This window comes from Melospiza melodia, chromosome 9 (assembly GCF_035770615.1).
Source record: "Melospiza melodia melodia isolate bMelMel2 chromosome 9, bMelMel2.pri, whole genome shotgun sequence".
Lineage (NCBI taxonomy): Eukaryota > Metazoa > Chordata > Aves > Passeriformes > Passerellidae > Melospiza > Melospiza melodia.
In genome coordinates this window covers 14,793,258-14,806,409 of record NC_086202.1, presented here as the reverse complement: position 1 = coordinate 14,806,409, position 13,152 = coordinate 14,793,258, and the positions used below count along the sequence as shown (strand labels likewise).

At 36.5% G+C, this 13,152-nt stretch overlaps 1 protein-coding gene across 1 annotated transcript in view; it reads right to left on the bottom strand.

The window, feature by feature from the left end:
• The window catches only part of LOC134421944 (adhesion G protein-coupled receptor A3-like), a 252,236-nt gene that overhangs the window by 24,243 nt on the left and 214,841 nt on the right, over window positions 1–13,152 (bottom strand). Inside the window, exon 17 of the mRNA XM_063163434.1 lies at window positions 8,162–8,307. Within this exon, the coding sequence (XP_063019504.1) occupies window positions 8,162–8,307 (146 nt within the window). The remainder of the gene's footprint in view (window positions 1–8,161; window positions 8,308–13,152) is intronic.

Genomic DNA, 13,152 nt, shown 5'->3' with positions numbered 1-13,152 from the left:
TGTTTCTTTTCATCCATACTAAGTAGCTCAGACACTGTTCTTTAAAATAAGAAGATAAAACTTCACCTTTTACCTCAATATCTCTCAAAGATTTGGTATTACTGTATTTCTACTCTGAACAGTGCTAACATTGTGTGCACCTTGCCTGTATCTTAGCTAATGAAGTTATGACAGCAACAAAATCCTTTTTCTACCCTGATTTTGCCATGCTCTTGAAATCAGTTCACATCAAGGAGAATCCTATCCTCTGGGGATCATTCACTTTAAGTATTTGGTAGTGCATTCTAATTGACTTAAAGTATTTGCTAGTGCTTTCAGGTCAGTTTTGAAGAATAGTATTGCAAATTTCTCCATGAGAAGGAACTTTTGGAATTTTGATTCACAAGCCAGATGAAGTGGAACTACAAACAGAGCAGGCGGCTCTGTTACCATCTTTGTGTTAGTGACTCCACAATTCCATCACTCACATTGAAGGTGGAGCAGAAAAGCTCTGATCACTTCTCCTGTTTGATTAAGAGTTGGCAGGGAAATATGCCGGTGCTATGGCACCATACCCTGGCAATCCAATGCTGTCAGCAATGAATATTTATATGGCCTATGCAAAGTGCAACAGTGTTCTCAGGATCCCAATGACAATATATTGCTACTCCATACACCAGTGGACCTCCATACTATTTTAATATTTTCATTTTACTGGAAATTTTCTTGTGTAGAACAATTAATACAAACCTGAATTAAAAGTCGTCTTTCACCAAAATTAATTTTACCCCCATCTGATGGAAATAAAATTGGCTTCAAGTTGAAATTCAGTAAAAAGAATTAATGAATTCTTTTTGATGAGGGAAAATTTGATGAGGGAAAATATTTCCCTCATCACAATTTTATACCCTTTTCCACTGCAGACCTTTCAGTTACATCCTTGACTCCATCTGAACATATATCAGCATTTAAGAGTGATCATGCCAAATAGCACATAATATCAGTATGTCCTTGAAGTATCAAACCAAATTCCAAGTACCCTTAGGTTCTGCAATCCTGTCTCTTCCTTTAATTTGGGATATACAGACTTAAACTTCTTGTTTTGTTTTTCAGCTTCTCTTTTTCATTATCTCTAGCTTTTATACCTCAAGGGGCAGAATTGTTCTGTTTGTTCTGACTGAGGTTCCTTCCAGCATTTTAATTCTTTCTGTTTGAGTGGGGTTTTTGGTTGATTTTGTTTGGTTGGTTGGTTTGGGGTGGTTTTTTTTTGGTTTTTTTTCAGAACATGCCTAAATTGCTGTGCTGATAAGACAGAGCACAATCTGTCTACCATGATCAGCTTTTCTGTATTACTTGTGTTGTGTCATCTTTGAATGACAGTTACTAAAACTGTCTTCAGAAGCAATGTAGCAATGTTCAAAATATTAGCTCTATAATTAAATCAAACTAAAATTTCAGAAAGGCTGCTACCTTTAGATAATTTTAATATCCAATATAAGGATATAATAACTTATTTTGATGTTGTGATATAAGTCTTACTTTGGTGAATAAAATGAACACAATAGCTAGAAGGGAAACATGGCTTTTCTTATATTCAATTGTAATTTATTAAATGCAAAAAATTTAGAAAAGCTATTTCAGCAATATGGTCTTTCTCCTCCCTGGGAATATGACAAATATTGAAACAAGAAACATGGGAATAGTGTTTTGCAGATAGTATCTAAGAAATATCACTACATTATCTTTAAGGTCCCTCCCAGACCAAGCCATTTGATAAAAACAGCTGTTACACACTTTTTTGTTTCCAGGAACTCACAGTATGGAGGTGATAAGCAGCCTTGAGAATACAAGAGGACTGCAAAAAATTACTGCAAAATTTTAAAATTATCTAATAATAGACATTTCTAATATTAACTTCCCATATCTAAAATAAGAAATGTTGATTATAATATCAGAAATGTGAGACAGGCTTCCTGGTGACCCTGCCTAGATCAAAATATTCTGTCCTGTAAGCAAAGGATACGATCAAGTACTTAAATTATAGCCAAATTCCTGGAGCAGATTCTCAGAGAGACTGTTGGCTCACCATGGTTCACCCAGCTGGTGAAAACCTTTCTTGCAGGGAGACATCATTTTCCCTTACTCTGCAATGACACAACTGGGTCTATGCTAATAGTAAAGAGTGAACTAGAGAGACCTCCTCAAGGCTCCTGAGAATTCTGCCCTGTGGCAGTTCCCATTTAATTCAACATACTCAAACCATAGAGAATTTTTAAGAAAAACACAGATGATCCCTTGGGATAATCAGGTCTAAATTTATACTTTATAGAGGAAGTTTGATATGTTCTCTGTGGGAAGGAAGGATGGTCTTTCATGGATCAAAATTTCATGAGTTAATTTTTAGGGGCATATCATGAAGAAAAAAACAATGGATTGCAATGATACTTTTCATCTGACCTCTTTCTCTCTCCCTCTCTCTCTCAATCACTGTTTTGTACTAGAAGATATGAATTCATGAGAGCCAGCACTAATGAAAAATGCACTACAACTTAACTGCATTTCAGAGCTGCTGGTGTCAAGGGAACAAGTAATGTCTCTGTCTGTCACAATGCAAATTATGTTGCTTCATATGATTCAGTTTGAAGATTCAGAAAATGGCATGACCAAAAAAATAGCATATTTGCCAAACTTGATCTTTAATAAAGTATTTCTGATCGTAGTCAAATGCTGATCCCCAATTACACCCCTATCATGCTGCAGTAAATTGCAGGCAACTTGTTATAAATGATAGGGGACATTAACAAAGATCATTTTCTGAAGACCCTTTCAGCCTCAGGAATATTAGAAAGCACTAGTTTTTTTGGTTTTTTTTTTTTTGGTTTTTTGCTTTTTTTCTCTAGGGTTTTTCAGTGGACATAATAATTCTTTAAAATCTAAATATAATAAGTCTTTGGTCTTTATAACTGGAATGTTTTTAGTATCTCCATTATGGTGCACAAATATCATGTGACAATTTCTAATAACATAATGAAGATTGGTGTGTGCAACTCATATTCAAGACACAGCCTGCTTTATTGGTAACTTACTCAGTAAAAATTTCCCTATAGTCAATTTGTGATGGAAGTCACAACATTTCCTGCCAGGCTCTCTCAAGACTCTCTCAGCAGTCAGGCAAACACAGCTATAGATCTATTTGCACTCTTGTGTTGGTTTTCAGCTTGTCAGAATTCAGATCAAGCAGCTAAATGTTCATCCTGAGAAAAGCAGGGTTAACACTGTGAACAAAGCACTAAGTGGGTGCCATGAGCCCTGTGGTATCATGCAAGTCTCTAAAATCCCCTCACTGTAAGGCAAGAGCCTCATCACAGGAGCAGTCAACAATAACAGAATGAGAGGATTTTCTTGTATTTGAAAGTTTTGTGTGGTTTCTCCTTTTTGCAGTGAAAGGATTTAGCATAATTCAGTGTCCCAAAGATACTTAGCTACTGTTTAGCTGGGTGCTGCTGATTAATGTTTAGGTAGCTGAGAGAAATAATGAGCTTGGGAATGAACATGAAGAGCTGCTGCCACACTCCCAAGGAGAGGGGGAGGATGCAAGGGCAGCACTAGCACACCTCAGGGGGAGGCTGTTAGTCACCAAAACACAGCTCACCAGGAAGATCCCTTTCACTGCTGCTTGCAAGACATTGCTCTGTACTCTGGAAGTGTTTGTGTGATGTAGAGAAACTTGCCCATATAAAACCTCATATAGAAGAGCAGACCCAGACACACACCTGCACGTAAACATCCATTAGCCATTTAGAAGACTTTGACCTCAATGACTGTACTTCTGGGTCTGCTCTGTGTGCAGGTTTAAAGGACAGTTCAGACAGTCCAAAATATGTGAAACAGGAAATCAGCTTTCTCATTCTAAAAGTTATTCAAGGTTGAAAACAGCAAGAGAAGGGAATTGAAGCCAGTGGTATTGATTGTAGGTACTCTGTATGTGCTGCTGAAAACTTTTTCAATTTGCCTCAGCTGTGAGTTTTTAGCTCTAGTACTAAGGCTACAACTTTGAATACAAAGCAAAGGGCACAATCCATTCTGAAATTGCTACGACAGCTAGATATACAATTTTTCTAAAGAACTGCATGAGGTACATTTCCTAACAGCCCCACAATTTTAGAAAGAACATTTTAAAAAGCTTATCAAAATATGTTACATTAAAAAAATAAGATGAAGTTTAAAAGAGACAGTGACATCAACTGTTATCTGTTTTGCTGTTGCTTCTGCAACCTTATTTATGCACATCGATATTTTTTCATGACAGATATGGGATATTGGACTCTGTAATCTGAAGACTGCCATATTAGTTATCTTGCAAGACATTCATTGAATAAAAGAGGTGGGAGAACATTAGGAGATATATTTGTACCTAACCTTGAGATAAAACTTAATTATCTGTCTCCTTATCACCAATCTCTGGCGCAGCTAGCAGCTTATTTATTTTTTATTTTAAATGTTTAGAATGCAATTGTGCTCACTAGTTATCTTATTAAAAATGAAAGCAGCTGATTTTTTCCCTGTCACTCTAGAAAGAAATGATTTTACACAATATCTTTCAGAAGTATTTTCTGCTGGTCTGTGCTTCTGTCTAATCTGTATGGGCACAGAGCATCACATGAAAAATGCATGCACATAGCAGGCACAAAACCTAACACTACCTGTGCCTCAGCTTGGGCTGATAAGAAGTTCTGTACATTGCAGTAATAGCTGAATCTTGCATGCCCCTTTGCCTTTGCTGGCAAAATCTGCCTTCAGATGAGTCAGAAGCTAAAGTCTGCCAGGTTTAACAAATGTCCACAGAGGATGAACAGATAGAATTATTTATTTCTATTAAGAATACCACAGAGTATATTTTACAGGAAGTAATTTCATTATCTGTTGAAGTGCTAAGGTTCAGAATTTCAATACACAAAACTCAATGATGCATTAATTTGATCCACCTCATTAGCATCCAGGCACATTTAGAGAAAAATGCCAGAATTGTTACAGTTGGTTCCAGTCATCAAAGTGATGGGCCCTCAGGGCTTTAACTCTGTAATTAACAGATAATATATATTTCATGAATAATATCTATAATAAAATATATATACTGTATGATGTACAGTGTACATAATGTATCTCATAATACATGATTAACATATAAAAAGAGGCAATATTTAAAATCATATTGCCATGAAGTCAAATTAGACTGCAAAAATGTTCCAAATTTGATCACTCTATCTAGAAGAGAGAAAACTTATAAAGAACCACAGCTTTCCATAATAGGGTACTTATTGCTACAGCTCTAAGACAAGTAGGAGAAAAAGATCAAGGGTATCTCATTTGTCTTACTTCTGCAAATGAATATGCAAACAGCAGGCAGAGAAACTGCAGCAACTCTTACAAGCCTGCATCCTTTTCTACTAACAGGAAAGGTCCCCTTTCAGATATTCTCTTCTATTTATATTTACTATTTCAGCTACTTTTTACAATGGACCAAGCTTGGTGAAACAAATGTGGTGAGGCAATTTTTATGATTTCTTGGTAAATTCCACATGATAGATTTATGTACTGAATTTTGGCATTAGATCCCACTTACTGACTCAGAAAAGGTACCTCTGTGTCTCCTACAGCAAGTGCATATATAAGGAATACAAAACCACTCCCATGTGACCTGGAAACACCTTCTATCAAACACAACCCTTACCAAAGAAGGTTGAAGGACAATAGCTGAGCACAGAGTTCTGGCCAAACACATTCACATATTTGTATTGTATACTTCTGTAAGTCTATAGAGAAGGATCACTGAAAAACCACCTCTTGTTTAAAAGTGTCTCATAGACTGTATCATTGGCTTCCTATCACTGACAGTCCTGACATATAAAAAAGCCTAACTCCATCTCCATTCGAATAAACTTTATACTACTTAGCTATCGACTGATGTCAAATGGAGACAAATTAACACCTCTTCACTCAAACTCAGGTGTTTTCCCTTAAGTACCTGAGGAACAATATGTATAAAGGCTGGCATTGGCTAATAGACACAAGAACACTGACTAGTTAAAACATTTCTTATAAATTACTCCCTTGAAATGTAACCATCCTTAATGGATTTTATGGAAATATTATGACAAAGAATAATTCAGACTTTAATTTCATTAAAATCAGGAAAGGTAAAATGCCCCCAAAATGATCATTATCATTCTGAAAGAACAAACAATTACTAATTATGAGTTTAGCATGTTCTTGCTTAAAGTGATTCTTAATTTTACATATACTATGCCTGTTTCCTACATGAAGTGAAACTGATCCTTACTATTTTGAATCTAGTGCTCACCATTGTGAAATTGTATTAGACATTTCAGTGCCTGTGTCTCTAAGATACATGGTGCCCTGTGGGAGAAAAATAGCTTGGAATAATTTTACTTAGCTATTAAACAATTAAACCCATGTTCTCTTACAGCAAGAAGGTGGTTTATCATTTCTATTGCTAAACTTAAAATAGCTACTATTTATTTTCACTGTCAGGGAACCTCAACATGACTGGTACAACAAAGATTCTAATTAGAGTCATCTTTCCTGTAACCTGACTGTCTATTGTTTTCCAACTCAAACAAGATTTGAATTTGAAGAACATACGCTATGCTGGGTCTATGCAACTTGTAACAATTTTCTACCTTAATAGTCACACTGGAGCATTTGAAAATTGGCAATTATTCATTTTGCCATGAGCTGGTAAGTGAAGGAGTGAAATTCTCATCTCTAAAGAATGGTGTAGTAAATCATGGATTAGCAAAGTCAGGCACTCTTAAGGAAAGACTACCCTCTTGCTTACACCTAACAAAGCTAAGGATCCAATATGGCACTCCTTCTCATCACAATACACATTTTATGTTAATTTTAATCAATTTCATTTCTAGAAATAATTTTTTTTAAAAAGAAGAAAATTAGCTAGTTTTCTAACTACAATCATGTTAGTAAAAATCTGACTGCAGAATCAGACAGAAAAACTCAATTCATCTTCCTACAAACTTTTAACAAGTTGTGACACCATCACACAGTCATCTATAAATGCTACTTGCTAGAAATTTTGTGTTTAAAATAAAATAATCTACATCTGATTAAAAGAATACACTGTGGATTTTTCCCAGAAAATACATAAAAAGTAGAATTCGTATTTTCTGACTTTCACTATAAAACTGAGGTCTTTAGGCTGAATTGACCATTCAGACTTAACCATGATGTGTGGGAAATGAGAGGCACCTCCATAAGACAATTCATCCTGTCCTCACAGAAATATTCAAGATGGACAGGAGGAATTGTTCTCTGGAAGTTCTTTTTCAGCCTCCCTCCAAAATCTGTACAGGGACAATATATAACTTTGGCTACTAAGTAATTTTTGATAGCTAAGCTTAAAATAGATGAATCAATCTTCTCATGCCTTTGGCTTGAAATCCTGGTTTTGTGGTAAGGTTTTGCTAGGGTTTAATATTTTTTTTTTTCTTGCACAGAGTGACTGTTTTGGCTTGCAGTTTCAGCATCTCAGAGGCATCTGGCAAGAACTCCCACTGCCTTACACCTGCAATGCCATCAGAGACACGTGTGAGCTGATGGGGAGTGCAGACTCCCAGTGGCTCTGAGACAGAATCACATCCCTGATGGGCAGGGAGGGGAGTGCAGACTCCCAGTGGCTCTGTGACAGAATCACATCCCTGATGGGCACTGAGGAAGGTTGCTATCAGGCTATTAGGCTCTCAATACAAGTGTGGCAAGAAGTAGAGCAGAAGAGATAAAGGTAAAGGTCGTTACAACACAGTTTCTGGTGATTAAATAAGGCTCGGAATCAAGCCAATTTTTGCTTTGCGGGATTTTTTTTCCTCCATAATAAATCAACAGAAACATTTCAATTCTTCCTGTTCAGATAAAGGTATCTGAACTTAGCCAATACATGTTCTACATATTTCCATCTTCTGAGTAGAGCTAACTATCATCACACAAGAAATACTCAGATTTTTGCACACACCCAGGTGGTCAATTCTTTATGGATGCTATTTATAGTTTTTAAAAAGTAAAAAATACAGCAATAAGAATGAGAGTTTGCTTATAACTGATATTTTTCTAGGAAGAAATTAAAAAAAAGGTAACTAATATTCCATACCTGAGCAGAGGTTGTTTTGGATAAGAAGGTTGGTCACTGTTTTGGCAAGGCTGAGGTTTTTTTGTGACTTGCTTATAAATATTCCTGGCAGTTACTCCAATCCATAGCATAGTGGAGAGTGTAGAATAATGCAGTACAATGCCAACCTAAAAAAAGAGTGGACAATTCAACAACTCAGTAAATGGATCAGTAAAACAAGACTTTTGCAAGAATCTTATTTCATAAGGGCAAAAACAAAAACAAAATTAATTGAATTTATAAATGCAACTAACATCTGCACTTAAAACCAGTCATTTAATCCACCATAGATAGCCTTATCTGCAATACCAGAAGCAATGTTAGGAATTAGAGACATAAAAACATTTGTTTTCTAAGAATCTGTTTAATGAAAACATTTTACATCTGGATTTAAAGTGATGTGACTCTTATTTTGTATTGCACTCTTTAGCCTATCATGAGAAAGCAATTTAAAATCTAATGAGAGGCCAGCATTTTTGCTTGCTCTTATGCTATTTCCTTTAACTTTTCATGAATAGCCTGATGTAGTTCCCTTTATGCTATACACAAGCAAGGCTGACTTCTGGAAATGGCATCAGTACTATTTGCACTGATAACTCCAGATTATTTTCAGACGTATTTTAAGAAAATTATAAACTTGTCTACAGAATTTAAAAAGAAAATGACAACTCTTGGCATTCCCCCTTAAAAAGAATTATGAACTCTAATAATGTTATTATCACTTTGTCCCCAAGAAACTGGTGTGTTTATCATTGAAAGGAAAACAAAGTACAAGCACCTCTAAAATGCTAACATCTTTGTCATGTTAGTAATTGTTATTCATTACTATGGAAGCAGTAATTGGAATTTTATCCAATCTCCAGTGCTTTATTACATCAGCTAAGTCTGCATCTGATTATATAAAATGAGGTTACCTTTGAAGCAATAACCTGACATTTTGCAGTGACAAGTAAAATATTGCTATAATTGGAAAGAACATAAAAGTTTAAGGAATACAGAGAATTGCTGAATAAAGCTAACACAAATCTATTATAATGATTTATTTGAACCAGTGTTCATTTTTGCTTGACTTAAAACAAAATAATTGATGGGTAAAGAAAAAAAAATTCTATGCATTTTGTTTCTATATAGTATTATAGCTCAAAACTTGAAGTTAGCAGCAAATATCATCAACAGAAAACCCTTTGTAATTTTCTCTGGGACTTGTTTGTCACTTTAGACAAGGGAGGACAAAGCCTTCATCACTGCTACTGCTTGAGGTAAAAGAAGCAGAAATAAGAGAATGAGACAATTGTGTATTATGGGTCGGCAGATGCTGCCAGCTTAGGGACTGGTGCAGTCTGGACTCGGTTCACAGGCAGCTTGCAGAGTTTCTGTAGGGATGCCCTGAACAGAACCATGAGCAGGGAGGGGAGGCAGGAGGACGAGAAAGGGGGAAGAAAAAGGAGGCAGAAATAATGAGAAAAAAACTGGAAAAAATCTAGATATTTAGCTCCTAATCTCTTTCTCATTTGAGCATAGCCCTGCTGCTATATATTCTGTTTTTCACACAGGTACGTGCAATAATAGGAACAGTTGAAATGAATTCCAGGTCAAAAGGCACCTACATGTGAAATTCTGAAAACATATATGACCATATGGATAGCAATCATCAGCCACTTAAATGAATGTAAGACCTAAAAATAGTACAACAAAACAATTTTATTGAACTTTCAAGCAGGCAACTGAAATGACTGAAAACATCATGGCCATGCCACACCTGCATCACATTGCTGTTTTTCACAGTGTGCTCATGTTTCAGCAACTGAGTTACCTCTGATATATGGAGAAATTGAACAAACATGGAGGAGGCAAAAATGTTATCATTCTCTGTACTAACTCTTTGATGATCTGCATCTCTCTGTCAAAAAAAGCCCCAACCATTTGCATTTCTTGCTTGAAGGAAACAAGGATTTATCCTGAAGATACAGGACCTCCTTATGACTAACAGATTTGACATGACACAGCAGAAGTGTGGGATTTGAAAGGGTGCACTAAGCTGTTACAGTCAATTCTAGAACTTTTGCTAATATTCACTAATAAATAGTAAAGAAAGGGTTGTCACACTTCCCACTGAAAGTTCAGTGTTTCAAAGCGCTGGGTTTTGCTCTCTGCCTCTTCCCTCCCCCTGTCTCCCCACCGACATCAGTTATGTCACAGAGATGCATTGTCCTCACTGTTGTGCCTGGGGACTGTGGCTGCAAGTTCTTTCGTCCCCTCCAGTGGGGTCACCCCTTGCTAACTCTCAGGCTAGGAAGACACCAGGCCCTCCAGTAGAAATGCATGAGATAGCAGCTCGTGACACAGGAGGGAAGGATGAGGCTCAACAGAAAGACCAATGTGGCTTTGCTCAGTAAATTCTTTCTTGACTCTCTGAGCAAATGCAAACTTGAGGTTACGCATGATAACTCCAGGGTACAAATTTAGCTGTGTGCATCTGTTACTGGATTTCTACATCTGTAAAGATTAAGAGGCCAAAAACTATATACAAATTAAATACCAAAGTAATAACTTAAAACTATTTTCACTATTAGCAGAACTTTTGTATTTCACGTAAAATTTTATGGAAAGGATTGAGTTTTCCACAGAGAATAAAGGATTGTGATTGGAAATATTGAAGTGATGACCCCTATTTTTAAGAAGGTTTTCCACTGACAAGCCAAATGGTACAAAAAAACCTGCCAGAATATAATCATTGATAAGAGCACTGTATCTAAAGCTCTTTAATAACCACAGTTATATGGTAAAAATTTTCTTGTTTTCTTGGATTCATTTTTAACTCGTCCTGTGTTCTCAGAACTCTTATCTTTGGGAATAAGCACTAGCCCTTTGAATGGAAGATTATACTTTTCTTCAGCAAGAAGATGCTGTCTGTTTGTGCTCCTTCAATATATTTCAGTACCCTAGAGATAAGTTCCATATGATGCAGTTACCATGGTAATGACCAGAATACACATTTATGCAAAGCATTTTGGCACAAAAGGGTCTCTTGATTAGCTTTAAGTTGCACACAATTTTCTTTATTTTTCCCAAATTTTTAATTTAATTTCTTTTTTTTCTAGTTGTAATCATATTTCAGATAAGATTGTACTTCTTAATTCAGTTTTATTTAAAGAAGGACACAGATATGCATGAACATTCTGATTAAACTTTTAATCCTGCAACGAAAATTATTCTTTTCTGTGAGATGAAGGGGCTCAGGAATTTCTCTGCAGTCTGTAACGCCAATGGATCTGAATATTTCATGATCTTTAAACACTTAGCATTAGCAAAACCCCATGCTCCCTTCACAGGTAGAAAATTTAGAGCAAAAAGTTCAACTTTCTGAGTTGAACTTGTAGGCTGCTGGCTAATATGGAATGAGCTTTGCCTTTCTTGCTGAAGATCTACTGCCTTACAGAAACGAATTCACAAGCAGCTTCACATATGACATTCATCAGGGAGAAGGAGATCTGAGCCTTGCCAAACTTACATGGAAGCTTTTATTTTATAAACCATATAGAGGTTCCAGGAGATGTGGTTGGAGTGATCATGGAATAAAATATAAGATTCTGCCTCTCTCCGTAACTTTTCTGCCTCCTGAATCTTGTGCCCAGTCCATTCTTCATGCTTCAACATGTTTAACTGATGATTTCATCCCCTAGCATCCCTAAACTCATGGCTATCATCCTTTCCTCTAAAGCAGAAGCCACAAAACAGAAATCTTTGAGAGTACAGAACTGGTGCCTCCCACACACGGGGAGTGATCCAGCAACAGTTGTGTCTCCTTCTCTCTCATTCTTCCCATGAAAGGAGTGAGCTTCCTCCTGCCTTCTGAAGCAAACTAACCTGAGGCTGGGAGATGGAGGGGCTCACTGGCTGGCTCAAGCACCTTTCTGGCAGTGATGTGCCTCTGATTTATCCCTGCAGCTCCTAAGACAGCCTCTGCCTTGCTTTAAAGATTTTGCCAGTGAACTCAAGAGTCTGGATTCTACAACAGCCAACATTCAGTGACACCCAGAACAAGATTCAAGGGAAATCTAAAGAGTCTGTAGATCCATTCACTCGGGAAATGTGAGGAGATGCAATCAACTCTTATGGACCAGCATTCTAACATCAGGATTTTTGTAAATCATAATGACTGTAGAGCACACACACAAGTGAAAGGTCTATACAAAATCCTCTCTGAAACAGATATGCAGGTTTAAAAGGGAATTTTAGATTTTTAGATTCCACATAAAAATAAATGTCTGACCATTTTTGAAAAGACTTTTTTTGTGTAACTGTATCACCTTGAAGGGGATTTGAAGGTTCTTCCAGCTATCACAGAAAATGGGGCCATTTCCATAGCATTAATTCCTGATGTTTAAAACTAACCTGTAACTACACATTTATATCCAAATAAAGCCAATTTAGAACCACCCTTTTAGGTTAAATTTGAAGCATAAAAGTTGACTTAGCCTATTATTTCACATTGATAAGTATGCTGCAGTGATCTTTTGGTGGAAGTTTTAGGGATAATTACAATAGGAAAGGGGGTGGTTGACTGGCTTTTATGCAACATTTCAGTGATTAGGACAAAAAATACTTGCACTTGGAATCTTTTTCTATGCACTCAGGAAATAAAAAGTGAAATCTGCATTGCTGCAGGTTGAAGTTGTGCTTTGAATTTTAGCAGAATGAAAGATACCTCTGGAATGGCAACTGATGGTATTACACCTGTGGTATAACTAACATTTTAATGCTGCTTGAAGCAGTAACATTTTCACAAATATATTTTGAGCCCCAGTAACAGAGCTTTGGCACATTGGATATTAAATCACGGACTAATTGTCTCAGGGTTATCACAGGACAGAGGCATTGGGACTCAGAATTTTGTAAACCCTGCTGTCAGAAAGCAAGAAAAGATCTGTGGCTGGGTATGATGTTCTCAAAGTGAGCAGTTTTTCAGCCTC